This window comes from Microtus oregoni, unplaced genomic scaffold (assembly GCF_018167655.1).
Source record: "Microtus oregoni isolate MIOR12 unplaced genomic scaffold, Mior012 000027F_ref0000203, whole genome shotgun sequence".
NCBI classification, from domain to species: domain Eukaryota; kingdom Metazoa; phylum Chordata; class Mammalia; order Rodentia; family Cricetidae; genus Microtus; species Microtus oregoni.
The window spans coordinates 16558412-16585650 of NW_024543086.1; the positions used below are offsets into that span (position 1 = coordinate 16558412).

The 27239-nt window shown below is 46.9% G+C and overlaps 2 protein-coding genes across 4 annotated transcripts in view; both read left to right on the plus strand.

Moving 5' to 3' along the window:
- On the plus strand, nucleotides 1-24471 carry Atp6v0e1 (ATPase H+ transporting V0 subunit e1). The gene is made up of 4 exons (XM_041676654.1): nucleotides 1-174; nucleotides 7359-7406; nucleotides 19617-19745; nucleotides 24015-24471. Exons 1-3 carry the CDS (start codon nucleotides 71-73, stop codon nucleotides 19708-19710), a joined length of 246 nt encoding a protein of 81 aa, XP_041532588.1. The 5' UTR covers nucleotides 1-70; the 3' UTR covers nucleotides 19711-19745; nucleotides 24015-24471.
- Nucleotides 24472-24528: 57 nt separating this feature from the next.
- Crebrf (CREB3 regulatory factor) overlaps nucleotides 24529-27239 on the plus strand; it is an 83071-nt gene continuing 80360 nt past the window's right edge. For all 3 annotated transcript variants that reach the window (XM_041676652.1, XM_041676650.1, XM_041676649.1), the window contains exon 1: nucleotides 24529-24609. The gene's annotated coding sequence lies outside the window, so the exon portion shown is untranslated. The remainder of the gene's footprint in view (nucleotides 24610-27239) is intronic.

Below are 27239 nucleotides of genomic sequence, written 5' to 3' on the forward strand. Positions count from 1 at the left end.
TGAGCCTTGTTGACACTTCCGGGTGAGGCGAGAGTGAGGCAGCCGGCTGGTTGTCTGCTGGGGTACAAGCATGGCGTACGTCGGCCTCACTGTGCCTCTGATCGTGATGAGCGTTTTCTGGGGCTTCGTGGGCATTATCGTGCCCTGGTTTATCCCCAAGGGTCCTAACCGGGGGTAAGTACGCCAGGCCCGAGGCGGTAGGAGCGGAGGAGCGCGGCGGGAGGATCACGGAGGGAAGGGTCGCGCGTGGAGGACCACAGCGGGAGGAGGCGGGGTGGACCACGGAGAGGAAGACCGCATGCGCTCTTTGGGAGCCTGTCAATGTCCCTGGCCGGAACGTGAGGTCACCTCTGGCAGCCCCTCCCGGAAGTGATTTTAAGGGAATGCTTTTTGTCTTGATGGACCGAGGGCGTACACATCTACTGAGGGGAAGTTCGGGTGCCTCCCGAGCTAGTCTCGCCTTGGTCCTGCCTGTCACGCCCTGGAGGCCTTTTGCCCAAACTTGAAAGAAAGGGGTCTGAGAGAACAGAAATGGCCCGCTTTGTCCCCGCCCGATGCAGTCGCAGCTGCGGACTCTGACAAGCTTGCTAGGTCGTGTTGAGCTCAGCCTTTGCGTCCTGTGGGCCCAACCCCGGGGCGGGTGAGCCTGACCTAAGCGAGGTTAAATCACCCAGAGCAGAAGGTATTGTTTAGAAACCTCTGCGTCAGACCTACCAGAGCGCCTCCTGCCCTTGCTTGTAAATAGTGGTTGGCCAAGATAGATTTGCATTGCCCCCACCCAAGGTTTTGTTAAAAATATCGCTTTCTTTGTTTGGAAATAAACCTCTGTATTATAGTATAAGACATACCTCTTTAGAGTAGCATGGGGACACCCTCTTTCTAGTTCCCCTTTGAATTTCAGTCATTTTTTCCATTTCAACTCAAGATCATATGGAGGTGACTCTTAAAATGAAGCCTTAGTCTGTCCGAAACGTCCTTTGCTTTAATGGGTCAGACACTAAATGGTGACTGCAAGGTGCATTGCTCCGCAGCACATCCCAGAGCAGACAATGTGTATTGAGTGGGATGTCTTGATTAAAGAAAGTTTTACTGGGTTTTGTGTCATTGACCTCTATTACGGTCTGGAAAATACTGACTCTTAAAAATACAATTCTTTCCATTAGCCTAAAAAAAAAACACCCAACCACTTTTAAAGATTTATTTATTATTTTATGTATATAGGTATTTGCCTGCATGTATGTAAGGGCACCATGTGCATGCAGTGCCCACAGAGGACTTTGGATCCCTTGAAATTGGAGGGTTACGAACTTCCATGTGGGTGCTGAGATTCCAACCCAGGTTTCTGGAAGAGCCAGGACTTTTAACCAAAGAGCCATCTTTCCAGCCCCGAAATAAACCACTTTTGAAAGTGAAATAGCAGTCAGTTTCTATCATCTGTAAGAATCAAGTACCACCTCTCACTAACAGTTCCACAGGACCATCCTCAGTTTATAGCAGTCGATGTGGTATTAGAATTCTGGAGTTATTAAAGTAACTTGTATTAACTGAGTTCAGTTAGACCTTTTTTTTTTCCCCCCTCCTGGAGCTAAGGACAACAAATACCTCTGCTGTTTTTATACCAACCCTGTTTCATCCCACCACTGTCTGACTTTCTGGCCCTCATCCCTCTTACTAACATTTGGAGTTGGAACCCCTCCTTTCTTAAAACTGTCCCCACCCTTAGGAGCAGGTGCCACCCTGTTACGAAGAGTAATGAAACCCCTGTGTGTAGTCAGGCTCTGTTTGGCCTGCAGTGACACAGTATCTGGGTTCCACTCGCAGCCTCCACTGCAATCCTGTGTGTTTCCTGCCCTTGGCAGGATTGAGCAGGTCTTGAAATGGTGCCTCCTAGGACTTAGATCTTTACATTTGAGAAACACTGTTCCAGGGTGATTGAGCTCTGTGACCTTGGAAGATTTAGTTAGCTTTCCCACGTTCCTATTTTTTTTTTTTACTGAAAAAAAAATAGCTGCACATACTATGTTGTGCAGAGAGAAATCGGAGAATAATCTGTGGGATTGTCATACGCGGCAACACGCACCTTTACCCACTGAGACCACCAGCCAACCCTTGGTATATGACTTTCTATATACCTTTTACCCCCCCCCAGAAAAATTTGCAAATCAAAATATCTTTTGAAGTTTTTATGCTAGCATTGGCCTGGTTCATGGACTCTGGTGATTTTTTTTTTCCTGTGTGTGTGCTGCTGGAGTAGAGGGAGGGTTGCTGGGGAGTGAACCCAGAGCCTCCCATCTTCTAGGTGAGCACTTTACCACTGAGTGCATCCCCAGCCACCACCATGCTGAATGTTTAACATAGGAAGGTGTTTCTGATTTGATGGATTAGGGAGACTTTGATTAAGGAAATAAGAAGCTGTGTAAGAGAGGAGTGAAGCAAAGAGGACGTCTCTGTTGGATGCTTTCCCTGAGAGACCCTTGCACCTCTGAAAACGGTGTGGTCAGGAGGTTATCAGGACCTGATGAGACAGCGAGAAGGTGGCTGGAGGGACAGGCCCCTTGGAAAGTGTGGGTAGTAGGGAGCTAGCCCCTTGTTCTTCTTTGAATCTTGAATTTTTCCTGCAGTGGGACATGATCAGGACAAAATCCAGTCTGTGCCTGCTGTTACCTGTCCTGATCATGCCTGACATTCGTGATCTCCCTCTTTTCTCTGTAGGAAACCACAGATTCTCCAGAAGCAGCAAGCTTTTCTCAGTGCTCTCTTTGCCAGATGTGGAGGGGTTATGTCCACTCCAGATGTGGAGGAGCGCACAGGGGTAGCGCACCAGGGGTTATATCCACTCCAGATGTGGAGGAGCGCACAGGGGTAGCGCACCAGGGGTTATGTCCACTCCAGATGTGGAGGCGTGCACAGGGGTAGTGTACCCAGGGGTTATGTCCACTCCAGATGTGGAGGAGCGCACAGGGGTAGTGTACCCAGGGGTTATGTCCACTCCAGATGTGGAGGAGCGCACAGGGGTAGTGTACCCAGGGGTTATGTCCACTCCAGATGTGGAGGAGCGCACAGGGGTAGCGCACCAGGGGTTATGTCCACTCCAGATGTGGAGGCGTGCACAGGGGTAGTGTACCCAGGGGTTATGTCCACTCCAGATGTGGAGGAGCGCACAGGGGTAGCGCACCAGGGGTTATGTCCACTCCAGATGTGGAGGCGTGCACAGGGGTAGTGTACCCAGGGGTTATGTCCACTCCAGATGTGGAGGAGCGCACAGGGGTAGTGTACCCAGGGGTTATGTCCACTCCAGATGTGGAGGAGCGCACAGGGGTAGTGTACCCAGGGGTTATGTCCACTCCAGATGTGGAGGAGCGCACAGGGGTAGTACACCAGAGGTTATGTCCACTCCAGTTTGTTTCATCAACAGTTTGGAGCATGCAGAATATATCAGGTCACATATCAAGGTCTGGCTGGTGGCCTCAGTGGATAAAGATGTTTGCTGCCATAGCTGATAACTCCACAAATTGGTCTCTGGTATCTCCCATTATACCATGGCATGTTAAGAGCATTTAGTGCTCTTCCAGAGGACCTGAGTTCAATTTCCAGCACCCATGTGAGGTGGCTCAAAGCTACCGGGAAAGCCCAGTGGTGGTAGTGCACGCTTTAAATCCCATCACTCAGGAGGCAGAGGCAGGCAGATCTCTGTGAGTTTGAGGCCAGCCTGTTCTACAGCGCTAGTTTCAGGACAGCTAGAACTACACAGAGAAACCCAGTCTCAAAAAACTAAAACAAAACAAAAACAAATAAAAACCCAAAAAACTGTTACTCCAGCTCTAGGGAATCAACTTGGTCTTCTGGTGTCTGTGGGCACGTGCACACACACATACATATACACACACACACAAAATTAAAAATATAAAGTTTTTTTTTATTTTTGAGAAAGGCTGACATGTAGCCTTTTTTAAAAAAATTAAATTTAGCAGGGCAGCAGTGGCTTACGCCTTTAATCCCAGCTCTTGGGAGGCAGAGGCAGTTGGATCTCTGTGAGTTCGAGGCCAGCCTGGTCTACAAGAACTATTTCCAGGACAGGCTCCAAAGCAACACAGGTTTTGAGAAACCCTTTCTCAAAAACCAAAAAAATAAACCAAACAAACAAAAGGCTACATGCCAAGGCTGTATGCCACAATGGATTTATACATGTTTGCTTTATGAATGCATGTGAACGTGTGTGTATAGATGTATAAAGTTCTACTGAGACATTTGAAAATAAATTGCAGCTTATGACTCCACTCCTGCATGATTGCATGCAGCTATTTGAAGAGGAGCATTCTGTGGCAGCTCATGTTCGGTATGTGGTACAGAGGCTCCTCAGCTGCTTCCGTTCTCTGAGCTGTCTTTGGGGGAAGAGAGAAGACAGGAGAAATTCTAAGTCTAAGGCTCAGGAACAGGAGAAGATGAGCATAAACTTGGAGCTGACACTCATCCACATGTGGTGGGGGTTGAGTGGGGTGGCGGTGAAGGCACCTGCCTGCCTTCGGGAGTAAAGGGCTGAAGAGGTAGAAGGCTGGCCTTCTGTCTGGCCATCTTTATGTAGCCTAGGCTGACCTCAAACTTGCCATCCTCCTGCCTTGGCCATCCAAGTGCTAGCATTACGGGTGTGCACTCCTACAGCCAGTTGAATGAAGGGCTTAGGTTACACGTGGCTCCGTAGGTCCTCACTTTATTGTACAACTGTCACCTTTTTGTCTTTAAAATGTGTTTAGAGGTGCTGGAGAGATGGCTCAGCAGCTAAGAGCTTTTGCTGTCTTGGAGAGGACCAGAGTTTGGTTCCCAGGACTCACCCAGGCAGTTCCTAACCACCTACAGCGCCATCTTTAGGAGGTCCAAACTCTGCCTCCGTGAGCATTTGCACTGGCATGCACTCCGCCGTACAACACTCAGATCTGACCAACACTCCTTACCCACACTGCTCCAAGCCTTCTCCACTCCTCTGAAGTTCCTGGCACCACGCACACTCCTGCTCAGTCTGCCTTTTCACTCTGCCTCCCTTTCCCCAGCCTGCTCAGTCTGCCTTTTCACTCTGCCTCTCTTTCCCCAGCCTGGTTCAACCCAGATGAGAGACACCAGATTTTGTCAGTTTCCTTCAGATCCCATCTGATAACGTTTTAGGCAGAGGCCTCCCACAGGCTCTGGGATAAACCTCTCCTGCCTCCCAAACTAGCCTTGCTGGTCTGTTTTGACCTCCTTCCCCTGAACCTCCACGTCCCCACTCAGCTCATGCCTGAGTTTACTGTCCCACCGCTGGAAACCCTCACTCGCCCAAATCTTCAGTCATGCTCTGTCACTCACCAAGGCCTTCTCACCCTTGCACATCCGTCTTCCTTCCCTGCACATCCGTCTTCCTTCCCTGCACATCCGTCTTCCTTCCCTGCTTCATTTTCTCAGGTCAGCACTTGCTGATCCCACAATATACTAATGATAGATTATTATCTGTCTGCTGTTCAACTTATGTGTTGTCTGCTCTCCTCCAGCCTGTAAAATTCTCAGGGAAGGGCAGGATAGACCTTTTTTAAAAACATTTATTATTTCTTTTATTGCCCGTGTATGGATGTTTTGTCTTTGCAACACATGCATGTAGTTCCCAGAGATGCCAGAAGAGGGCATCAATTCTCTTAGAACTAGAGTTACAGACAGTTAACTACTATGTAAGTGCCAGGAACCAAATCTAGGTCCTGGAAGAGCAACTAGTACTCTTAACCTCTGAGCTGTCTCTCCAGCTACCAGCGTAGACATCTTCAATCAACTTTATTCATTGCTTGTGACTTCTTTAGAACCTGATACACCCTGGGCACTCAGGTAGAATTTGGAATGAAGGAATGTATCAATAGATTATCCACAGGAAATTATGCACAGAACTTGTAAAAGCTTAGCAAAGATAAGCTGGCCTTCTGGCCTTTGTCCTGTTTGTTCTGGGGGTGTGGCAATCGCCCTGTGGGAAATAGGCATCACTAAAGAGTGCAGTGAAAGGATATTTCTGAAAGTTCTGAATCTGCCAGAAACAAGTTAGCCAAACCAAACCAGTGAATTTTGTTATTGGCAAGTGAATGGAATAAAAGAAACCCACTGAAAGGCCAAAGAGATGGCTCAGAGGTTAAGAGCACAGGCTGCTCTTCCAGAGGTCCTGAGTTCAATTCCCAGCAACTACATAGTGGCTCATAACCATCTGTAATGGGATCTGGTGCCCTCTTCTGGTGTGTAGGCATGCATGCAGGTAGAACACTATACAGAATAAATAAATAAATCTTTTTTTTTTTTTTTAAAGTCCACCCAAGAGGGGAGATGTTTTAAAGGACAAATCCACAGCATGGGTGGGTATGCAGAGGAAGTGTGAGCAGATGACAGAGTTAAAAATAGATCAGGGGGGGCTGGAGAGATGGCTCAGTGGTTAAGAGCACCACCTGCTCTTCCAAAGGTCCTGAGTTCAATTCCCAGCAACCACATGGTGGCTCACAACCATCTGTAATGAGATCTGTGCCCTCTTCTGGCCTGCAGGAAGAGTACTGAGAATACTGTATACATAATAAATAAATAAATCTTTAAAAAAAAAAAATAGATCAGGGGAAATGGCAGTGCTGGAGGGTGCTGTGTGTGGATTGAACCCACGGCATTCCTCCTTCTTGCTCTACCACTGAGCCACTCCCCAGCCTTGGGGACTAAGATTCAGAAGGGGAGTGCTTAGAGAGAGGGTAATGACTTCTGGTGTTACTGTTTTTAAATTAATATTTTTAAATATTTGTTTTATTTTTAAATTGTATGTGGGTGTATGTTGTGTGCACATGTTTGTGGGTACCCATAGAAGCCAGAGGCATCAGAGCCCCTAGAGTTGTAGTTAAGGGCAGTTGTGAGCACTGGGGACTGAACTCAGGTCCTCTATAAGAGCAAGATGTGCTAAGCATGAGTTCTGTTTTAGAGATGCTGAAATTCTGCTGGTTGGAGACCCAGCTTTAACTTTTCATAAATAAGCAGAGATGGGGAGGGCTCCTGCTAGTGAGCATAGGTTTAGCAGGGTTAATTCATTGCCAGGAACACTGCCAAATACAGTAGTTCTGTCAAAATGAATTGTCAGTAGAGACGTCTCAGTTTCGAATCAAATTGTGGCACCAGTACGTTCCTTTAAAGACAGATGTTTGATTTTGTACTTAAACTTCTACTCAGTGCACACTGCAGTATGTTGGATGAGTGCAGGTCCATTGTCTTGGCGCACACTCCTGCAGTCCAGGATAGTGGGAAGGGAAGTACTGGGATTAAACCATCCTGCAAAGTCTGCATGTTCACTGATGTCTAATAGTGGCTTTTTTCTTCTTTTTTAGAGTTATTATCACCATGTTGGTGACCTGTTCAGTTTGCTGCTATCTCTTGTAAGTATCTTGTTTCTTATACATAATTTGTCTTAAAAACAGTTATTCTTGGTATTTATAATGTGTTAATTGACACATTATGGGTCATTGGCACTTGTATTTGCTTAATATCTACAAATAATGTCCTCAGATTGAATATGCTCAGAATTTCACATTTTAAGTGCTCAGTGTGTTAAGTAAGAGCTGGCAGATAGGAATACAAATGTAATTTAATTGCTGCAAATGTTAAGCTTATAATTACCTGGAACTTATAATTGTACTATTTTATATCTTACTATTGTGACATATTTATTTAAATCTACTCATTTCACTTATATATTTCACTTGAGTGTAATGTCTTTTTTAAATTAAAGTTATCTCTTATTATTGTCATTTATTTTACACATGTGGGTGCTTTGCCTGCTTATGTCTGCACCATGTGAGCCCAGTGCCCACAGAGGCCAGAAAAGGGCTTCAGATCCTCAGGATCCACAGGGCTCCAGGTGTCTTTAGGCCACTGTGTGGGTGCTGGGAATCCAACCTGGGTCCTATAGAAGAGCAGCAAGTTCTCTCTCTCTTTCTCTCTCTCTTTTTTTTTTTTAAATATTTATTTATTTATTATGTATACAATATTCTGTCTGTGTGTATGTCTGCAGGCCAGAAGAGGGCACCAGACCTCATTACAGATGGTTGTGAGCCACCATGTGGTTGCTGGGAACTGAACTCAGGACCTTTGGAAGAGCAGGCAATGCTCTTAACCACTGAGCCATCTCTCCAGCCCCTCTCTCTTTTTTTTTTTTAAAGATTTATTTATTTATTATGTATACAACATTCTGGCTCCATGTATGCCCACACGCCAGAGGAGGGCACCAAATCTCATTACAGATGGTTGTAAGCCACCATGTGGTTGCTGGGAATTGAACCCAGAACCTCTGGAAGAGCAGCCAGTGCTCTTAACCACTGAGCCATCTCTCCAGCCCCTGCAAGTTCTCTTTTTATGTTTGTTTTCTTTTGGTTGTTGTGACTTTTCAAGACAGGTTTTCTCTATATAGTCCTTGCTGTCCTGGAACTAGCTCTTGTAAACCAGGCTGGCCTCAAACTCACAGAGATCCAGTTGCCTCTGCTCACCAAGTGATGGGATTAAAGGCATGGGCATCGCCAATCATTCCTTCTTAAGATTTTTATGAAGTGAAACTGGAACTATAATCAGGTAGACTAAGGATAGTTTTTGTAAAAATCATAAACTGTATCAGAGTTGCATCCATCTGGATGGACTATATAAACTATTGAAGGGAAGCTGACTTGGCATATGTAGGCTAACTTTTTCCCTCAACCCATCTGGACTGCTGTTCCTTAGTCATTGCGAATGCAGAAATGGCAGAACAACATTGAACTGTTTTAAAGATGTTTCCCAAAGTTGTCCACACTGTTCTCTCCCCTTTGTTGAATGATACGGAACAAACCAGATTGCAAAGGGAAACAACAAAACTGAGTTTCAATCAACTCTTGGAGCAAATAACCACCACAAAGTGCATGAAGGGCATCTGATTTCTTCGCTATCAAACAGCTAAAACAGGGCACATACCAGAAAGTTACCCCTTAGGGAGTCCCGGGCTGGCTTGCCTAGGTAGTCTGGAGCTTACTATGTAACCCAGGCTGTCCTCGCATTCACAGCAATCCTCCTGCCTTGGCCTCTCTGTTCTGTTAACTTGACATAATCTAGAGTCTCAGTGAGGAATAGTTTGGATTGGATTGGCCAGCGGGCATGCCTGTGGGAAATGTCTTTAGTTGGGTTCGTTAAGGTGGGGAGACCCACCCTAAATGTGGGCTGCACACACAGAGCTTGGGCTTGGGTTCTGGACTAGATGGGAGTGGAGAAAGTGAGCCAAATAGGAAGCACACAGTCACTTGTTCTGCTCCTGACCATTGGGCCATTCCAGCTGCCTTCAGTTCTCAATGCCATGACTTCCTGCTACGATAGACTTCAGCCTGGAATTGTGAGCTAATATGAACCCTTTCTCCTATGTGCTGCTTGTTGTCAGGGTGTCTTCATAGCAACAGAGGTGACACTAGGGTATTCCCAAACTCAGGTTCCAGGCCTGAGCTACCATGTCCAGCCAGAGTGTAGAACCAGTCATTCTCTTCTCACAGAGCTTTGTCTCGTTTTCCGAGTCTTAGCTGATGTGTGAGGGGCATATGTCACCATCAAGTTTATTGGAGATAGGTTCTCCCTGTAGCCCTGTCTGGCTCGGAATTTACCATGTAGACCAGGCTAGCCTTGACTCACAGAGACTCACCTGCCTCTACTTTCCAAGCATTGTGATCAAAAGCCATGCCCAGCCTAATTTTGACTTTCTAAACCTTTGTATTCTCTCTCTAATTTCCCCATCTTTAAAAATTGCCGCCTCATAGACAAGCTTGTCTCACCCCTCATGCTCTCCTCTCCCTCGGATTATTTTGAGGCAAATTTAGTTCATCCTGTGTCTTAGAGATAATGACCATTACAGACCTAACCACAATATGGCTACCGTGCTCTAAAACTGACTCCTTTAACCAAGTAGCCTATTGCATTTTCTCCCCTGATTGTCTTGTTTATCTTATAGTGTGTGTGTGTGGGGGGGGGGGGGTAATGAGCCGCATAAGCACTGCACTTTGTAATTGGTAGGCGTGCTCTTGAGGAGGTGCCCTCTGGGCATGCCTCTTGGCATCCTTGGGTAAAAACCAAGGGCGCCGATAGACAAATATTTTTCTGTCCAGGACATTTCTGCCTTGCCAGTCATTCAAGATCAACCACAGTTCACAAATATTGGTATTTGCCTTGATTCTTCTGAGAGAGATCACATAACTTTTATTGTGATGTGTTCTGTCCTGCTGATCTCTTTGTGTACGTGATGTACGTCTTCACTGTTGCCATAGATGTGTATGCATAGGAAGCTGTGTGGTTAACGTTGGGTATCTGGCCATCCAGGTCTACTGGATGTCTTGGAACAGGACCTACATAGGTGAGGTGGGATTACCGTTTAGATGAAAATGTGGCAGAGAAGGCCTACTTCGAGCAGCCCTGGCGACAGGAGGTTGGACTGGGAAAGCTGAAAGGTTGATAGGTAAAACACCAGCTGCATGCTCTCTAGAGAAGTCCCTTTGCACAGATAGAGGGGAACTGTCTGACAATAGCAGGGGAAGGAAAGATGTCTCTGCCCTCATTGCCCAAGAGAGGTCTGCTTTCTGCTTGAGAGAGCTTGGAGGAATGGGGAGGAGCCAGCATCACCCGGAAGCAGTGGAAAATACCAGGGAATGGGGTTTGGGTTGTAATGGATGAGCCTAGGAGGTTTGGATTTCTGGAAAAATTGGCGTAAGCAAAGGTAGGAGACTCATTGAACTTATGTCCTCTAGGCCTGCTGGGCAGCCTTGGATCTGCAGACTCCACAGGTCTGGGCAGTGTCAGGGTTGGGCACATTTAGGCACTGTTGCTGTCCTAGGCTGCTGGCACTGAGGTCAGGGCTGGCCATGTTTTCCCAATGAAGACAGGCAATCTCTGCTGCCCAGGCTTCATTTTTCTTTTCTTATTTAGTGCTAGGGACTCAATCCAGAGTCTTGCCCCCTCCACTGCTCAGCTCCACTCCCAACACTTGTGCCTTTTCCTCGCTGTGTCTGTTTTGAGAGGGTCTCGGTGGGTAGCGCGGGCAGGCTGTGAGCTCCTGCTCCTCCTGCCCCTGCCTTCAGAGTGCTGGGGTTACAGGCATGCGCCTCCACCCTGTGCTTTACAAAGTTTTCAGAACTTCTTTGCCTCATTCAATAGTTTCAGCTTTTTTATTCGAAATAGTTTTGCTATAGGTGTATGAGTTTCTTTGCTGACTGTCTCATCTGTCATTGAGTTATTGTGTCCCCCACCCACCCACCTTTTTCTTTTTCCTTTAGAGACAGGGTCTCGTTATGTAGCCTGACTGGCCTGAAGCTCTTTGTAGACCTAGTCAGTGCTGAGAGTTTTGCCTTTTAGTTTAATTTAGTTTTGGTTTGTTAAGACAAGTTGAACTAACAGCTTCAGCCTCCAAGTATTAGCATTGCAGGCATGTGGCTCTCTATAACCAGCAGTCTTTGTCTTTTAAATAAATAAACTTAATGTAATTACTAACATGCTAACTTTAGGCTATTTTATTGTTTTGATTATCTCATCAGATTTTTATTCTTTTCTTTTCCTGTCATGTCTTTTTTTTAAAATTAACTGAATGTTAGTGATTTTTAATTTTTCTTAAGACCATATTAACTCCACTTTTTTAATTTAAAAAAATTTAATTGTGGGCCAGGCAGTGGTGGCACACGCCTTTAATTCCAGCACTTAGAGGCAGGCAGATCTCTGTGAGTTCGAGACCAGCCTGGTCTACAAGAGCTAGTTCCAGGACAGGCTCCAAAGCTACAGAGAAACTCTGTCTCGAAAAAAAATAATTTAATTGTGTGTATATGTATTTGTGCACATGAGGGCATTGCCTGTGGAGAACAGCAAAGGGCATTGGATTCCCTGGGCCCAATGAGTTTCTTTACTGGAGCTGAAGTTACGGGAGGTTGTGAGCCATCCAGTATGGTTGCTGGGAACTGAATTTGAGTCCTTTGGGAGAGCAAAAAATTCTTTTAACTGCTAAACAGTCTCTCAGTGACCACCCCCACACCCCCGCCACTCTTTCTTAATACGTTTTAAATGTATTGATTTGGGATGGGGCAAGTGTGTGGAGGTCAGAAGACAGTCTTCGGGGGTTAGTTCTTTTCCTTCTACCTTATGAGTCGTGGACATCAACTCAAGTTATCAGGCTTGGCAGCAAGCTTCTCTGCCCGTGGCCACCTTACCAGTCCCCCTGTCTCATTAGTTCAGGACTCAAAATAAAAGCCGGAGGGGTCCCAGCTTTCTTGAATGTTATTTGTGGGTTTTCAGATTGTCTGCACTGGGAGAACCTGGCTTTGGTGTTTCTCATCCCCGGAAGTCTGCAGGTGAAGGCCCAGACTCATCTGGTTTGGTGTCTGTCTACTCCCAGCTGTGGAGAGCACCTGCAGCCACCTCACTCCCTCCCTGGATAATTGCCATCATTTAATTTTCCGTCTGAGAATTGCTTAATTTCTCTCAGAGGTACATTTATGATGTCTATATATAGACGAGGAGAGACCACAGTGCCTGGCCCAGCATGTTATCATTATCTGCCTTATGGAGACATATATTAGAGTTTTTCTACTGTAGTATAGCAGATAAGAGGATTATGGGGCTAGGATTGTGCCCAGTGGTATTGTGAGGCCTCATTTTCAGTCCCTTGCTCATACAGAGGGCTCGGCAGGTACTTTGGTTTGAAAGACCTAATTTAGAAAATGAGTCGTCTTGAAGTCCTAGGGGAAGAAAGGGAAGAAATTTCAAGTTTAAAATTGGCAAAATTAGGGCATATTCCTGTGGTAAAAGGGGCCACAGTGGTAAGGTTGGCAGCCAGTTAATAAAAAACATGTTTGCGTCTTCTCATCTGGAGCTTAGCGTCCTCTGCCTGTCCTCAGGCTGTGCCAAAATTTAGTTCTTTGTGGTAATAATACTGAAGTCCCTATTTCCTCACTGGCTGTTAGTTAGCCACCACCCTGCCCCTCTATAGAGGTCACTCACATTCCATTCGGCCCCTCCTCTTGAAAGCCAGCAGCTGCATCTCCTTTGTGTGGAATTCTTTTCACCCTTTTGGGCTCTCCCACATCTGTCTGTCTGTCCGTCTGTCCGTCCATCCATCCATCTATCTATTTTTTTTTTTTTTTGGTTTTTCGAGACAGGGTTTCTCTATGGTTTTGGAGCCTGTCCTGGAACTAGCTCTTGTAGACCAGGCTGGTCTCGAACTCACAGAGATCCGCCTGCCTCTGCCTCCCGAGTGCTGGGATTAAAGGCGTGCGCCACCACCGCCCGGCTCCATCCATCTATCTAATGAATGGAGTCAGAGGACAATCTGACAACTTGTTGGAGTTGTCTCTGGTCCTGTGTTTTTTGTTTTTGTTTTTTTTTTTTTGTTTTGGTTTGTTTTGGTTTGGTTTTTCAAGACAGGGTTTCTCTGTGGTTTTGGAGCCTGTCCTGGAACTAGCTCATGTAGACCAGGCTGGTCTCGAACTCAAAGAGATCCGCCTGCCTCTGCCTCCTGAGTGCTGGGATTAAAGGCGTGCGCCACCACCGCCCGGCGCCTCTGGTACTGTGGATCAAACTCGGGTTGTCAAGGTTGGCAACAAGTACCTTCACCTGAACCATCTTTCTGTCCCTGTTGACCCTTTAGTAGTTACAGAGTTGTACCAAAGTGGTGGAGCATTGCCTAGCATGCCAGAAGCTATGGGTTCCACCCCCAGCACTAGGGGAAACAGCTTTGAAGTAGGGAGAATAGCCAAGAAAGAAAAACCTTAGATGGGATTCAGATGTCACTGAGGAAGGGATGGCCCACTCTATGAGAGAGGAGCAATGTTCATTGGTCATGCCAGGCCCGAGTTGATTTAAAGCTGTAGGGAAATCAGGAAGCCATGGTCTGGATGGCAGGTAGGAGAGCAGCCCCTGTGCTGGTCTCTGGAGCACATATTCCACAGGGACTCTGGTTCCATGCTACTGCCAGGCCAAGAACTAGACCAGAGAGCCCCTTGGAGCTTCTCCCAGTGTTCTCACACCCACCCAGTGACCTACCGTGTCCCCTCAGTCCTGTCTTCTGAGAAAGCAAAAAGTGGAGCTCATTTTAAGGGGCGTAGGGAATCCCACGGCGTATCCTTGCCGCACACTGACAGTGAGTTTCCAACCGAAGTGGTTGCCTGTTCATGTCTTTGACAGGCAGGCCTGTTCCTTTTCAGATGTTCCTTGACTACCTCAGGTCTGCCCAGGAACATACATCTCCCTTTTATTGAGTCTGCTCTCTGGCATGATGCAGTCCACAGGAGCGTCTGTTGCATTAACTGTAGGGTGTGTGTGTGTTAGGATCTGGCAGACGTGGGCGATGCCTTAGAACCCTGCTGACAATGGAGTGGTGGGTGTGAGCAGGGGTAGAGGTGGTAATGGCCCAGTGCCACATACTCTGAAAAACTCCAAAGGACATCTCTTGTGCCTCCTTCTGTGGCTTGCCTACATTTTTAGCTGTCTCACAGACAAAGAAAAGCAAGGAGCACGGGGTTATTTTGAACTGCTTACCAGCCGCTGCGAGGTCCCCCATTATCTCTTTAATTCCTGACACTTTGAGGCAAGTATTTACAAATGGAACCACGCTTTGGTTGGGAAGTCACTCACCTAGAGCACTCCACCAGCATTTGGGATGCTTAGGGTTAAAACCCAACTTTGGTACCAAGTCTCCTTATTTTCTAGTAGCTTCGAAGTCATGTCCCTGATTTCCGAAGTGTTTGTGTCCTTGGGTTGGGAAAGGATTGTGCGTAGTCACGAAAGGAGCCCGGCAAGGCGCTTGCACATGTTTTTGTTGTCACATAAGGTGTCTGCCGGCAGAGGTCACTCCTGTCATGGCCTGCTCTAGGAGGACTGTGGACGGAGGAGCCATCCCTGGCTGGACTTCCCCATTCCAACAAGGAACTCCATCACGTGCTTCACCAGGAACCAGGCCACACCCTTGTTTCTGTTCTAACTTCTACGTGTAAATAAAACCACTGAGCAGGATTTGAGAGCAGGGTTCTGCTTCCCGGCAGAGCAATGTAGTTTGTGCTTAGAGAGCTCTTTCAGCTGGACTGGGGGCCACTGGCCTGCCCATGAGAGCGTAATCCTTTGCCATCCCTGGTAGCTCAGCCCTTCAGCCAGCAACTTGGCATCCTGAGAGCCCGACATGGCCGTGACCCCTGAGAGTGATTGTGGACTAGCTGTGGTACCTTTAGACAGCTGGGCTACACAGTGAATTCGAGAGTAGTCTGGATAATTTAGCAAGACCTTATTTCAAAATAAACAACAACAACAATAATAATAGTGATAGTAGATTGGGAATGTACCTCAATGATGCTTGCCTAGCATCTGCAGAGTCTACTTGCAATCCAGTAACCCCCCCCCCCAAAAGAGGAACTTGAGTTTGCCCTGTGTGCACGCCAGTTCTGCAGCTCCCCTCACTGCTGCTGTATCACCCCTGTCCTACAGAAGCCGCTCAGCTGATGGTTATTAGGCCTTTGGGCCGTGGAGCCATGTGGAACAGTTTGGGCAAGCAGAAGGGTACAGTCCGTTCCTTCTGGTTACACAACAAGTCAGGGATCCGCCAGAGCGCCGGCCCTTCCTCCACTCGCTTCCACCAGGTCACAACAGGCTTCTTCCTTCCAATGCTCTGTGTTTATCAGCTAAAGGGAAATTTTAAGTCTGTGGGTAGTCAGAAGGACAGGCACTGAGTTCATTCAGCTGGCTAGAGGGAAAATTCCGCTAAAATTTCAAATGAAATAGCCTGTTCTATTTCTCAAGGCATTTTCTTAACAGAGTGTGTGTGTGTGTGTGTGTGTGTGTGTGTGTGTGTGTGTGTGTGTTGGGATGGGCATTGAGATTGACTTTTTTCTTTCTTGATTTGAAACATTGGCAATAGTGTTAGAGGGCTGTGGCTGTGGCTCAGTATTTGAGTGCTTGTTTACCATGTTCAAGACCCTGGGCTCTGTCTTTCAAACTGTTTGAAAAACAAAACGAACCAAATTTTCTCATCATTACAAGCTGAATGGATGGTCAGTGGTGTCTTAGTTTTTACTCAGGAGGATCCCTTGTATCTACAACTTTGAAACCAGCTTGGGTAACATAATGAGACCCACCCCCTCAAAAATGCAGCATGGGGAGGGTATGTAAATCTAGACACTTCCAAAGACTGGTCTGAGAGAGCAAAGTGGTCTTTATTCGTTCTTGCAGGGTCTGATACTTAGTCTTTTCCATGGGCAGGCACCAAAGGCTGCGGATTCTCACTTCCGTAATTCACAATTTAGACCTAGCTAAACTCCCGCCCTCACCTAAAGCACTGCAAAGGCTAGCTGTTCACAGAGCAGCATTAGGTTGGCCTGGTTTCTGGTCACCTCCTGCCTGCGTCTGCCTACTTAGTATTGTGAACACCCATGAATCACTTAACTTACCTCCACCTCAGGCTCCTTAACTGTGTGAGAGCTGCATGGTGACAACATGTGCAGGAGACAGACATAGCTACACGCCACCTGCTACAGGTGCCCAAGAGTTCCTTCAGAGACCTCCCACCAGGTGTCATTCCTAGCCAGGCTCTTGTCAAGAATTTTAGGATCACCCGGGGAGATCCTAATCCCAGGGTGCATACTTTTAATTCCCAGCACTCAGGAAACAGAGGCAGGAGGATTTTTTTGAATTCCAGGCCAACCTGAACTACAGAGCAAGTTCTAGGACAGTAAGAACTACACAAAGAAACTTTAGGATGAATCCATATGAAGAAACAGGCTTTGACATATCTCTCAGCATGGGCATTGAGAGAGACCTCTAGGCAAGGGACAGTGCTCATGGGCGTAGGGTTTTTGGGGTTAGCAGTGTCTGGTGGATGTGATAGTGCAGAACACCTGTGGTTCCTGCACCTGGGAGGTGTGAGTCAGCTCTGGCTACATAAAGGAGTTAAAGGCCAGCCTGGGCTACATGAGACCCTATCTCATGATTGTGTCTTAACAGTAGCTATCTATGTGACTATGTGATATTGATAGATTTTGAGGCACCATTTTTAAAGGATTCTTGGAGTAAATGAGACCATAGGTTTGGCCCTTAAGCTGTAGGTCACAAGGGTAGATGTGGCTCTTGGCACAGGGAAGTTAAGACATTTGTTTTGACTAATAACAAACCTCAAAATCTTGTTGGTGGGAGCCACAGGAAGTTACAGATTACAGCTAAGAAAGGGATAAGATTAAAAGCAAAGGTCAAATGTGCTTTGGCCTTAAGCATAGTTCATTCCTATCTTAATGTTCTTATTTAAATATCACTGTAAAAAAAGGAGTATTGCATTTCTGTAGTCAGTCTTCATTGCAACTTTTGCTAACTGTCTACTGGTGAGAGATTCCAACTAACCTTTCTGTTACCGCAGCACTCTAATCTTCCCTTTCTGCCCTGTCCCAAACATTTTCAGAAAAGCTCCAAGATGGCTATGCAGGATGGTCTATGCAGCTGGAAAGGCCCCTCCACACTTCGTGTGTGTGTGTGTGTGTGTGTGTGTGTGTGTGTGTGTGTGTGTGGCAGAGCCCAGAAGAAGGGCAATGGTGAGCTATCCTGTGTGGGTGCTGGGAACAAAGCCTGGGTCCTCCGCCAAGAGCCGCGTTTAACCCCTAAGAGCCCTTAACCACTTAACCATGTGTCCAGCCCCTAGATGATGTCTTTATTGCTTACTATACACTTGTGGGGAGGAAAGGCTGTGGGGACAGTGCAGGTGGGGGTGAGGTGGGGGTGAGGGTAGGGGGGCCTAGTGTATCTTTTTAATTTGTTGTTTCTAAGTGTTGCCAGTGAGGTCAGTCTCTTATGAAGGCAGGACTGTTCCTTGAGGGCAGTTTGTATCCTCTCTGGCCTTGGGGAAACCCTGGACTTGTGTGGAATTTTCCATGACTCTCTGGCCTCAGAGCTCTTCTGCAGTGCAGTATCTGTCTGTGTTGTCCACACCTCCACTGTGTGTGTGTGTGTGTGTGTGTGTGTGCGCGCGCGCGCGCGCGCGTGCAGAAAGGCTTGGTGTTGTGTTTATGTTTAATCTCCTAGTTCTAAGGGTGATCAGGCAGTCTCTCATCTGAGTTAACTTTGTTTGTAAAGTGAGTCAGCCTAAGGATCTGTTCTGGCCTGGTTTCCCCCTGGATCCCATTTCTCGGCACAAAGCGACCTTTTGTGGGCTGAGAAGGCAGACACCGTGTGTCTGTGGGCACCAGCTCCCTGTGCTGCACTGGCTGCTTCTCTGCATTGCTAGTCAGAACCGGCCGTTTGGTCTTGTGATTGGAAGGGTTCCAAAAAATGGTACCAAAGGAGGAGAGACCCAATTGATAATGGCCCTAGTTGGGTTTAGCTGGCCCTTGTCCTTGAGGGGAGTTTAGAAAGAGGCCACAATGGCTGTCTGTCTCCTTTTTCCCAGAAAGCAGCACCCTAATGTACGTGCGAGGGAGTCGATAGCATGGGGGACACCCCCAAAACTCACCCTTCTTTTTATCAGTGCTCACACTCCCACATTTACCCCCCCAACCAAAGCCACGATCCAATGGACTCCCGAGTCCAGAATAGGAAGTAAAGACAGCATGAATAGGAAGTAAAGACAGCATGAATTCGGCATCATTCTGGTCTGTTCAGACATTTCCTCCTTCCCTCAAGTTTGGACCAACACCTCTCCAGCACCCCAGCAAGGTGGGTGCAGAAAGTGTGGCAGGGAGCCCTGGGAGGGAAGAACTTTTAAAGGGGAAACTCTGTAGTCAGGGGAGTTCATGTCCTGTCGTCTTGGGATTGTGTAAAGAGTACATAAGATAAAGTAGTTTCTGAAGCCATTGGTCAGTTTTTGGGAACGAAAAATGTGTATGTCATCTTTTCTGTGTCCCTGATGCCTGAGACTTAGTAACTGCTCATTAAATATTTGTTCAGTAAGAAAAACAGAACGGTTGACTAGCCAGACACCTGCAGGCTGCTTTTCTTTTTATTTCTTGCTTTCATCCATACTCAGTGATTCTCAAATTTCATTGGTCCCATGAAATACCTCATCAGAACTCCGTGAACAACCTGAAATAACCATGGTGCTTTAGTTTCTGTTGGTATGTCCTCTGTATTTGTGTATAACAGAGACACAGCTTGTGATTTGGGTGCAGAAGTAAATGCCCATTTGATTCTGTGTGGTGGGGTCCATGAAATGCTTTGCCATTGATCACGACGGTGATTAGGAACCTGTGGGCTAAAACTGGATCTTAGTTGTACCCCTTAAATAGTGCCTAATGGCTGCACACTAGGGAAGATCAAAGGAAGCTGAGGCGTGACAAACAGTGAGGAGGTAAACAGGCTTGCGGTAAGGATGTCGTGATTGGGGACAGCCCAGATACTTAGCACAGTGATGACGTCATCAAAGAATGGCAGCGACTCAGCTGGGCTGGAGCCTCCCTGCTTTGTGGATCATCTCAGATGCAGGCCCAGTGCAACCTGGGATTTGTTCCCTGGTCAGCCATCTCCAGGCTGGGTCAGAATGGAGTACACTAAAGTTGTTTTCCATCGTGTATGAAAATGGTTATGTTCTAGCCAATTTCACCACTTTTTGCTCTTGTTCCTCCCCCACCGAATTTTAGTTGGCTGATTGCAATTCTGGCCCAGCTCAACCCTCTCTTTGGACCACAGTTGAAAAATGAAACCATCTGGTATCTGAAGTACCACTGGCCTTGAGGATGAAGACAGCTCCACAGTGCTCGGGCACTGAGGTGACTATGCCCTTGCCCTTTCACGTGAACATGTCAGCCATCAGCTAGAGTGTTTGCTATGACTTTTTCCTCAGGACTTCATGGCCTCTTGAAGATAACTGAAAAACAGACTGTAGTTTGAAAGTATGATCTGAAAAACAAGGGCACGAGTAGAACAAACTATTCTCTTGGTGTGTATTTTAGGGATTTACCCATAAGATTCTTTTAAAGTCAATGATTATCCTGTCTTTTTAAAATGTAATTTAGGGCGGTGAGATGGCACAGTGGGTAAAAGCACTTGCTGCCAAGCCTGAAGACCTGAGTTCAAATCCTAGGACGCACCTGCTGGAAGAGAAAACCAAGTCCTACATGTTTTCCTCTGATCTGTTCCTCTCTCTCTTTCTTGGGGTGTGTGTCCTTTATGAAATTAAACTTGCACACGGGCTTCTGACACAGATTGAAAGTGAATATTCTACTGGGTGGTGGTGGTGCACACCTTTAATCCCAGCACTCAGGAGGAAGAGGCAGTTGGATCGGTGGATCTCAATGAATCCAAGGCCAGCCTGGTCTACAAAACTAATTTCAGGGCAGCCCCCAAATCTACAGAGAAACCCTGTCTCAAAAAACCAAGCCAAAAGGAAAAAAAGGGAAAAGAAAAGAAAGTGAGTTTCTTAGCTTTGTAACACTCAGCAACGGGAAGAAGTGTCTAAAATATTTTAAATTCATGTCTTAGAATGCTTTGAAGATAGGGAAATAAGCACCTTCCAAAGGTTGGGAATGGTAGTACATGCCCATAATCCCAGCACTTATTTCAGAGGCAGGAGGATAATAAGTTCAAAGCCAGCCTGGTCTGTATAGCAAGTTCCAGACCAGCCTAGGCTACATACAGAGTGAGACCTTATCTCAGACAGCACAGAACAAAGAGAAAACTAGCTTCAAAACTGTAGCTTTTATTTAATTCTGAGAATCCAAGTGGCAGGGTGCAAAAATTTAATGACTGAGTGTGGCAGGACACTTGTCATCTGATTTGTTCCTTTCTCTGTTACTTCATTAAATGAAAGTTAGTATCAAGTGTTCAGAACAGAGCTGAGCCGTATTCTCCACCTGCACGTGTGTGCGTGCGTGTGCGCACGCGCGCGTGTGTATATGTGTGTGTGTGTGTGTGTGTGTGTGTAAATGCTTTGCTTGTGTGTCTGCATCACATTTGTGGAGTGCCTGAGGCCAGAAGAGGGCATCAGATACCCTGGAACTGGTCTTACAGGCACTTGTGAGCTGCCATGTGGGTGCTGGGAGCTGAACTCGGGTCCTCTGTGAAAGCAGCAGTGTTCTTAAAAAACTAAGCCATCCCCTTGAGATGTACTGTGAGGAGTAAGTTCATAGCTTTTATCAAAGATCCCTTGAGTCCAGAAGCAGGAAAGTGAAGAATGAGAGCATTGGTCTGCAGGCTCCGGGCAGCTCTCCACCATACCCCAGGCCGCCCTGGGACCTCCTGTGCCTCCTTTCTTCCCATCCTCTGCTCCTGACCTGGTGGTTCCAGGCCTGCTGTTTTCCTGTTCTTACCTCATACTTAGCTCTTCTGCCTCTTGCTGCCCTCCTGTATTTGCCTCACTAGAAGCGAGGTCCGCAGTATACCTCTGGAAGTGGTGCTGGCTTTGCCTCAGCTCTTACCGTCTCTTAATGCTTGGCATGTTTCAGGACTCAACCTGGCAATCATGTGCTTGCTTCCTGGACACTGTTTCTTTTTTTTTTTCTTTTTCTTTTTCTTTTCTTCCATACAGGGTTTTTCTGTGTAGCTCTGGCTATCCTAGAACTCACTCTGTGGACTTGGCTGGCCTTGAACTCACAGAGATCTCCTGCCTCTGCCTCCCAAGTGCTGGGATTAAAGGTGTTTACTACCACAGCCTATCCCTGGCCACTGTGTCTAAGTGAGTTCTTTCATCTCCTAGATGAATTTAACTTTCTAATTTTTAGCCACTCATTTGGCACATTGCCTTGAATAGGTAAATGCCCCTTCGACTGACTTAGCTTTTGTGGTTGAATAAGACTACCTTTGCATATTATAATAAAGAATTAGTTTGAAAATTTATCTAAACTTTTAGAAAAGATTTAGAAACAAGAGACAGACACATTCATTCACATACCCTTTTTTGAATGGGTTTCTTCATTCTGACCTTGGAATTTTTAAGCTACTTTCTCAGACCCCCCCCACCAGCCCACACATATATCCATCCCATCATATTTCTCAGTTTTCTCTCTTGGTTACCGTAGTAATTCATTTGTTTTACAGAACAGGACTGAATTCTGCAGTGACTGTTCAGCTGCACCCACAGCTAGTTATTTACACTTCCTGGGAAGACTCTGCTTCCCGGTGGACTCATCCACCACGGCGCCAGGCCTTGCAGTACTGCACGTAGCTGGAGTTCAACAGTTGCCATTGGGGCTGAATGAAAAGTACCTCTCAGTTGTGTGTGTTTGTTAAAGTGAAGGCCCACTCGGGAGGCAGAGTCAGGAAGACCTCTGTGAGGTTCAGGACAGCCAGGACTACAGAAAGAAATCCTGTCTTGAAAAATAAGAGCAACAACAAAAGTGAAGGACAATAAGTCTTAAAAAAGTCCAAAGGGTGAGGAGGTCTCTCAATGTGATCTTCATAGAAGACTTCCACAGAAATGTCAGCATCTCAGGACAGTCTCTGCAGAGCAGCTGTTCTGCCAGGCCAGGCAGGCTCAGGAAGTGACTGGAGACTGCAAGGGACAGTCTTACTCTGGCAGTGGCCACCTTGACCTGGAGCTGCTCTCCTAGTGCACTGCAAAAACAATCCTTGGGTTATCCCACTTCCTCTTTCATTTTTCTGGTGTTGGGGATTGAACTCAGAGTCCAGGGCATGCCGAGTATGCCCTCTGTCAGGGAGCCACAGTCCCAGATGTGCCTCTAATTAAACACTGAGTTGAATGCATGTTGCTTTCAGTATCCTGCAGTGGGTCTTAATGGGGCTCCAGAAGGCAGTTGGGGTGAGCCTCCTAATGGAGTTGTCAGGAACTGAACTCTGGTTCTGGAAGAGCAGCAGGCACTCTTGTCTTTTTGGTTGTGAGCCTGGCCTTGCCAGCAATCCAGCCCAGCAGCAGGCACTCTCAGCTGCTGAGCCATCTGTGTGGTCCCAGAGCTGCCTACTGTAAGAACACCCTCCTACTACCGAGCAGCCCCGTGTGTGGAGACGCTGACACTAAACATTTGCCACCTTTACATGGGTGGTGTTGTCATTGTCACCTTTGCCTGGTGTCAGAATGAGAGGAACAGCCTGAAAGGCAGCCTAGAGTGCTGAGGGTAAGATAAGCTTGCTAGTCAGTGGTCCAACAAAGGCAGAACGGAGAGTGCCCATATTGGCAACCAGCTTCCTGCTCTGAAAGGGGAAGCAAAAAGCACAGGAGCTTGCTAAGCTCCAGCTCCTGTGTTAGCCAGCTTCGTGCTTCCTGCTTTCGGTAAGTGACATTGCTGTTTGTGTAGTTACATGATAGTGATGCCCCTGGAAATTGGACCTCTCTAGAACCTGCTCTGTGTGATGAGTAAGCCTGGGCTTCACCTGAGGTTTGGTTGAGCACCTACCTCTTGAAGTCCTGACTGGTTAACCGTGCTGGGGGAGGAGACGGGGCAGTCTCACTGCATTGCCCAGGCCGGCCTCACACTCACCACCCTCCACTTCAGCCTCCTGGTGCTAGCATTATGTGCACCATACTTGATTTTGCTTAAAAAAATTTTTTTGACACTGACTATATCTCTAATCTTTCTTTTTACTTTTTGTTGTTGTTGAGACAGGGTCTCACTATGTAGTTCTGGTTCACCTGGAACTCACTCTGTGGACCAGGCTGGCTTCCAACTCACAGAGATCCACCTGTCTCTGCCTCCTGAGTGCTGGGGTTAAAGGTGTGAGCCACCACACTCTGCTCACTTTTTATTTTGAGAAAGTTTCTCGCTAAGTTGCTTAGGCAGCTGGGGTTGCAGGCCTGGTTACTTTTAGTTCCCCCATTTTTTAATTTTATGTGTGGGTGTTTTGCCTGCTTGTGTGTGTAATGCCCGTGATGGCCAGAAGAGGGCATCAGGTCCCTAGGACTGGAGTTACACATGGTTGTAAGCCACCCTGTGTTTGCTGGAAATTGAACCCATGTCCTCTGGAAGAGCAGCCAGTGCTCTTAACTGCCGAGGCATCTCTCCAGCCCCCTTTCTACCCTTTTGAAGAAGGGTGAAGGACCTAGATGTTAGAAGATCTTAAGTTACTAGAGCTGTTTTGTTTTGCAGGTCACAGAGAGAATGCCTTCTAGATGCAAAATCACCTCCACGCCAAGACCATCATCTCCAGTACCTACTTTGGGTGTTACCTGCCTTACACTTGAAGACCTTCCTCTGCAAGACAGTATTTTTTCCTTCGCCTTTTTTACACTCTGATGAATTATGTGCCTACTTAGCTGACTCTGAGATGTGTCTGCACTCCGCTGAGAGAAAAGATGCTATTCTGAGAAATCTGTTACTCTTGCCTTGGAGCCTGTGGCTTTGAATATGGCTCCTGCCAGCTCACAACACGAGAGTCAGCGATGTGTTCAATATTGCCGCAAGACAAATAAGACTCAGCGAGGCAGTCAGGCGTGCCGCTCGAGAGAAGCTCTACCCCAGCAGATGTACACCAGGCTCTATTTTCAGGATGAATTTCTTACTTCTACATCTTTGGAATAAATTATTTTTCTTCTTTCTATGGAAACCTGGCTCCGGTGTTTAAAAAAGCTTGATTTTCTAAGCTCTTCTGTCTCTAGATAATGCCTTTTAAAAATGAGGTTGTTGTCTGACCTTAGGTTGGATATATAATCCTGGTCTTGTAGTGTGAGACGCCTGAAGACTGGTAAGTACTTTTCTTGATCATTCAGTAATCATTTGAGAGCTTACTGCAGGCAAGGTATTGGAGGAAGCAAATATTGGAATCGGGGTCCCTGCATGCTCATGAACTCCCAGGCTGTTTGAAGAGAGATGGACCCTTTGCATAGAGCTGTTACATAATGTCATGCTTGACCTTTGGAAGTGGCGGTGAGATGCAGGTACAGACTGCTTGGTTCCTGCTCCTTGAGCTGAGATAAGAGGGTCACTTGAGATCAGGACTTGGCAGCCAGCCCAGACAACACAGCAAGACTGTGTCTCTTTTTAAAATTAAAAAGACTATTGGTGGTACCCAAGTTGAGGACAATGTCCAGTCACATGGACAAGACAGTAAATATGGCCGTGGGTAGAACTATCACATTTCCAGAAATAGGACAAAAGAGATCTAGGGTGATTAAGGCTTGAGCCAGGAGATGTTTTAGTAGCGGACATCTAATTGCTAAATTAGGGGCTGTTTTGCGGCACTGGATTGAACCCGGGTCTAACCCAGATTCTGTGAGTTTTAAGAAAGAAACTCAAAATTAAAATAGATTGAATTTTCAGCAGTTCACAGTTCTCTGACAGCTAGCCAAGAGCTATTTCCTGTTTTGCAGTTTGCGCTTTTCTGGTCGTCCTGGGCTGTCTGGACTCTTCGTGTCTGCCCTTAAGACCACGGAGAGTTTCACGTTGAAGTATCTCTCCTACTGTCTTTCTTACAAAGTTGAAGTTTTCAGGCTGACCTTGAATTTTTTATCCTTTTGCCTCTCTCACCAGCTTTCTTCTGCTTTCCTTTGTTTATGTCAGTTTTAACTCTGCCCTGCTTTCTACCCTTCCCACATACTGGGGATTGAACCTAGGGCCTCACACATAGTAGGTGAGGGGTCCTATCACCTAGATAGATTTCCAATCTTTTGCTTTTTGAACTTAAAAGTTATTCTAAAAGTTTAGCTGGGAGTGTAGCTCAGTGTAGATGGCCTATCGTGTGCCCCGGGTTCCCTTTAACCACGCTCTTGTCCTGTCCCCACCCCTAGACAGGATCCTTTTAGAATTGGGTATCTCCATACTTTGTATTCCCAACCAAGGAAACTGTCCTTTACTAAGTTTGTTTTTTGAGGGGAGTGGGTGTATCTGCCTGGGTGTGCATGTGGAGGTCGCTTGCAAAAGTTGTTTTCTCTCTTTCTACTGCGTCAGACATGGGGATTGAAATCAGGTTGTCAGGCTTAGCAGCACATCCCCGTCTACCTACTGAGCTACCTCAGTGGCCCCCTCTTTAGTTAATTTCATGGACTCTATAAAACACTAAAGATTTGAAGCTGGTTACCATGGTAATGCATATGAGTGATTTGTCTCCATGTATGTCTATACCATGTGTGCCTAGTTCCCTAGGTCAGAAGAGGGCATTTGACTAGAGTTACAGATAGTCATGAGCAGCCATATGGATGCTGGGAACCAAACCAGGGTCCTCTAGAAGAGCAGCCAAGTGCTCTTCACTGCCGAGCCATCTCTCCAGCTCCAGGATCTATGCTTTAGAATTTCCACCCAAAAGCACGTTATCCCTAGCCATCCTGCCTCACTCAGACTGGCCAGTAAGTAGTCTGCCTGGATATCTTGTTAGAAAATGAATCTGCCATTACAGATAACCACCCTGCTTTCCTCCAGAGCAACTTGGGTGATCTTTAATGACTATTTGTCATCTAAGAAAGCCACACTGGTGGTTATAGCCGGTATGCAGGACTCCGCAGTGTTCCAGCTCTAAGTGCTCAGAAGTGTTCCTCTGCCGCAGCCATGCCCAGGGGTTCCCTGTGAAGCATCTGCTTAGTCGATTGCAGCAAAAAACAGGGCCTCCTCGTGTCACAATTGAGTCGGCTTCAGTGTCATTGCTGGGGGGAGGGGGGATTCAAGCTGCATCACATTTAACCCTGTCAGGGTAGCTGCACTTGGTCGGTGGAGGAAAACATCAGTTGTGGCATGCCTTGCAGTGATGGTGGAGGGTAGCTTTGGGGGTGCTTTTCATCAGTGTCGGTGGCTTAATGGTAGCATAGTTGAAGGCACTCACAAGCCGGGCTGATCGGTGTCTGTGGGTTGTTTTTACTGATCCACTTTATGCTCCTCCCTTGTTCTAATCAAATTACCCATCAGGAAGTGGCCTAAATTACACTGCTGATTTGCTTGTGATCTTGTTTTCGGTCGGGTGGGGTCATTTCCTGCAGTAAGGATGGTTGGTGTGTTACATGCTGACAACACTGAGAAGGACAGATGTGCATGGGGAAGGCTCCAGGGCTCTGTCGTGCCAGCCAGGTGTGGATGGCTGTGCCGTAGTCTGTCTTCTCTGGAGCCCTCAAGGACGTGAGGGGCCTGGACCTACAGCTTTGTCGTCTCTCAGCCCTCCTGTGACTTTCCCCCACTGAGGCCGCATAGCACCTGTGTGAAACAGGGCAGTGAGATACCTGGAGGAGAAGGAATTCCTCCTGGCCGAGCCTGAGATGACAGACTGTCTGTTCAGACAGAGTGCTTGCAAGACTCTTAACAGTCAGGTGCAGCCCTGCGCCCTCACTTAGCTGTGTCAGTGGCTTGGAGATAAAGGGATAATGAAATAGGTTCAGATTGAGGGGAAGCTTG

Bases quoted from the DNA above. Each gene is read 5' to 3' on its own strand.
- Atp6v0e1 (XM_041676654.1), top strand. From the start codon at position 71: ATGGCGTACGTCGGCCTCACTGTGCCTCTGATCGTGATGAGCGTTTTC. The intron at 175-7,358 runs GTAAGTACGCCA...CTTCTTTTTTAG, and splicing joins CCCAAGGGTCCTAACCGGGG to AGTTATTATCACCATGTTGG. The intron at 7,407-19,616 runs GTAAGTATCTTG...ACCGAATTTTAG, and splicing joins TCAGTTTGCTGCTATCTCTT to TTGGCTGATTGCAATTCTGG.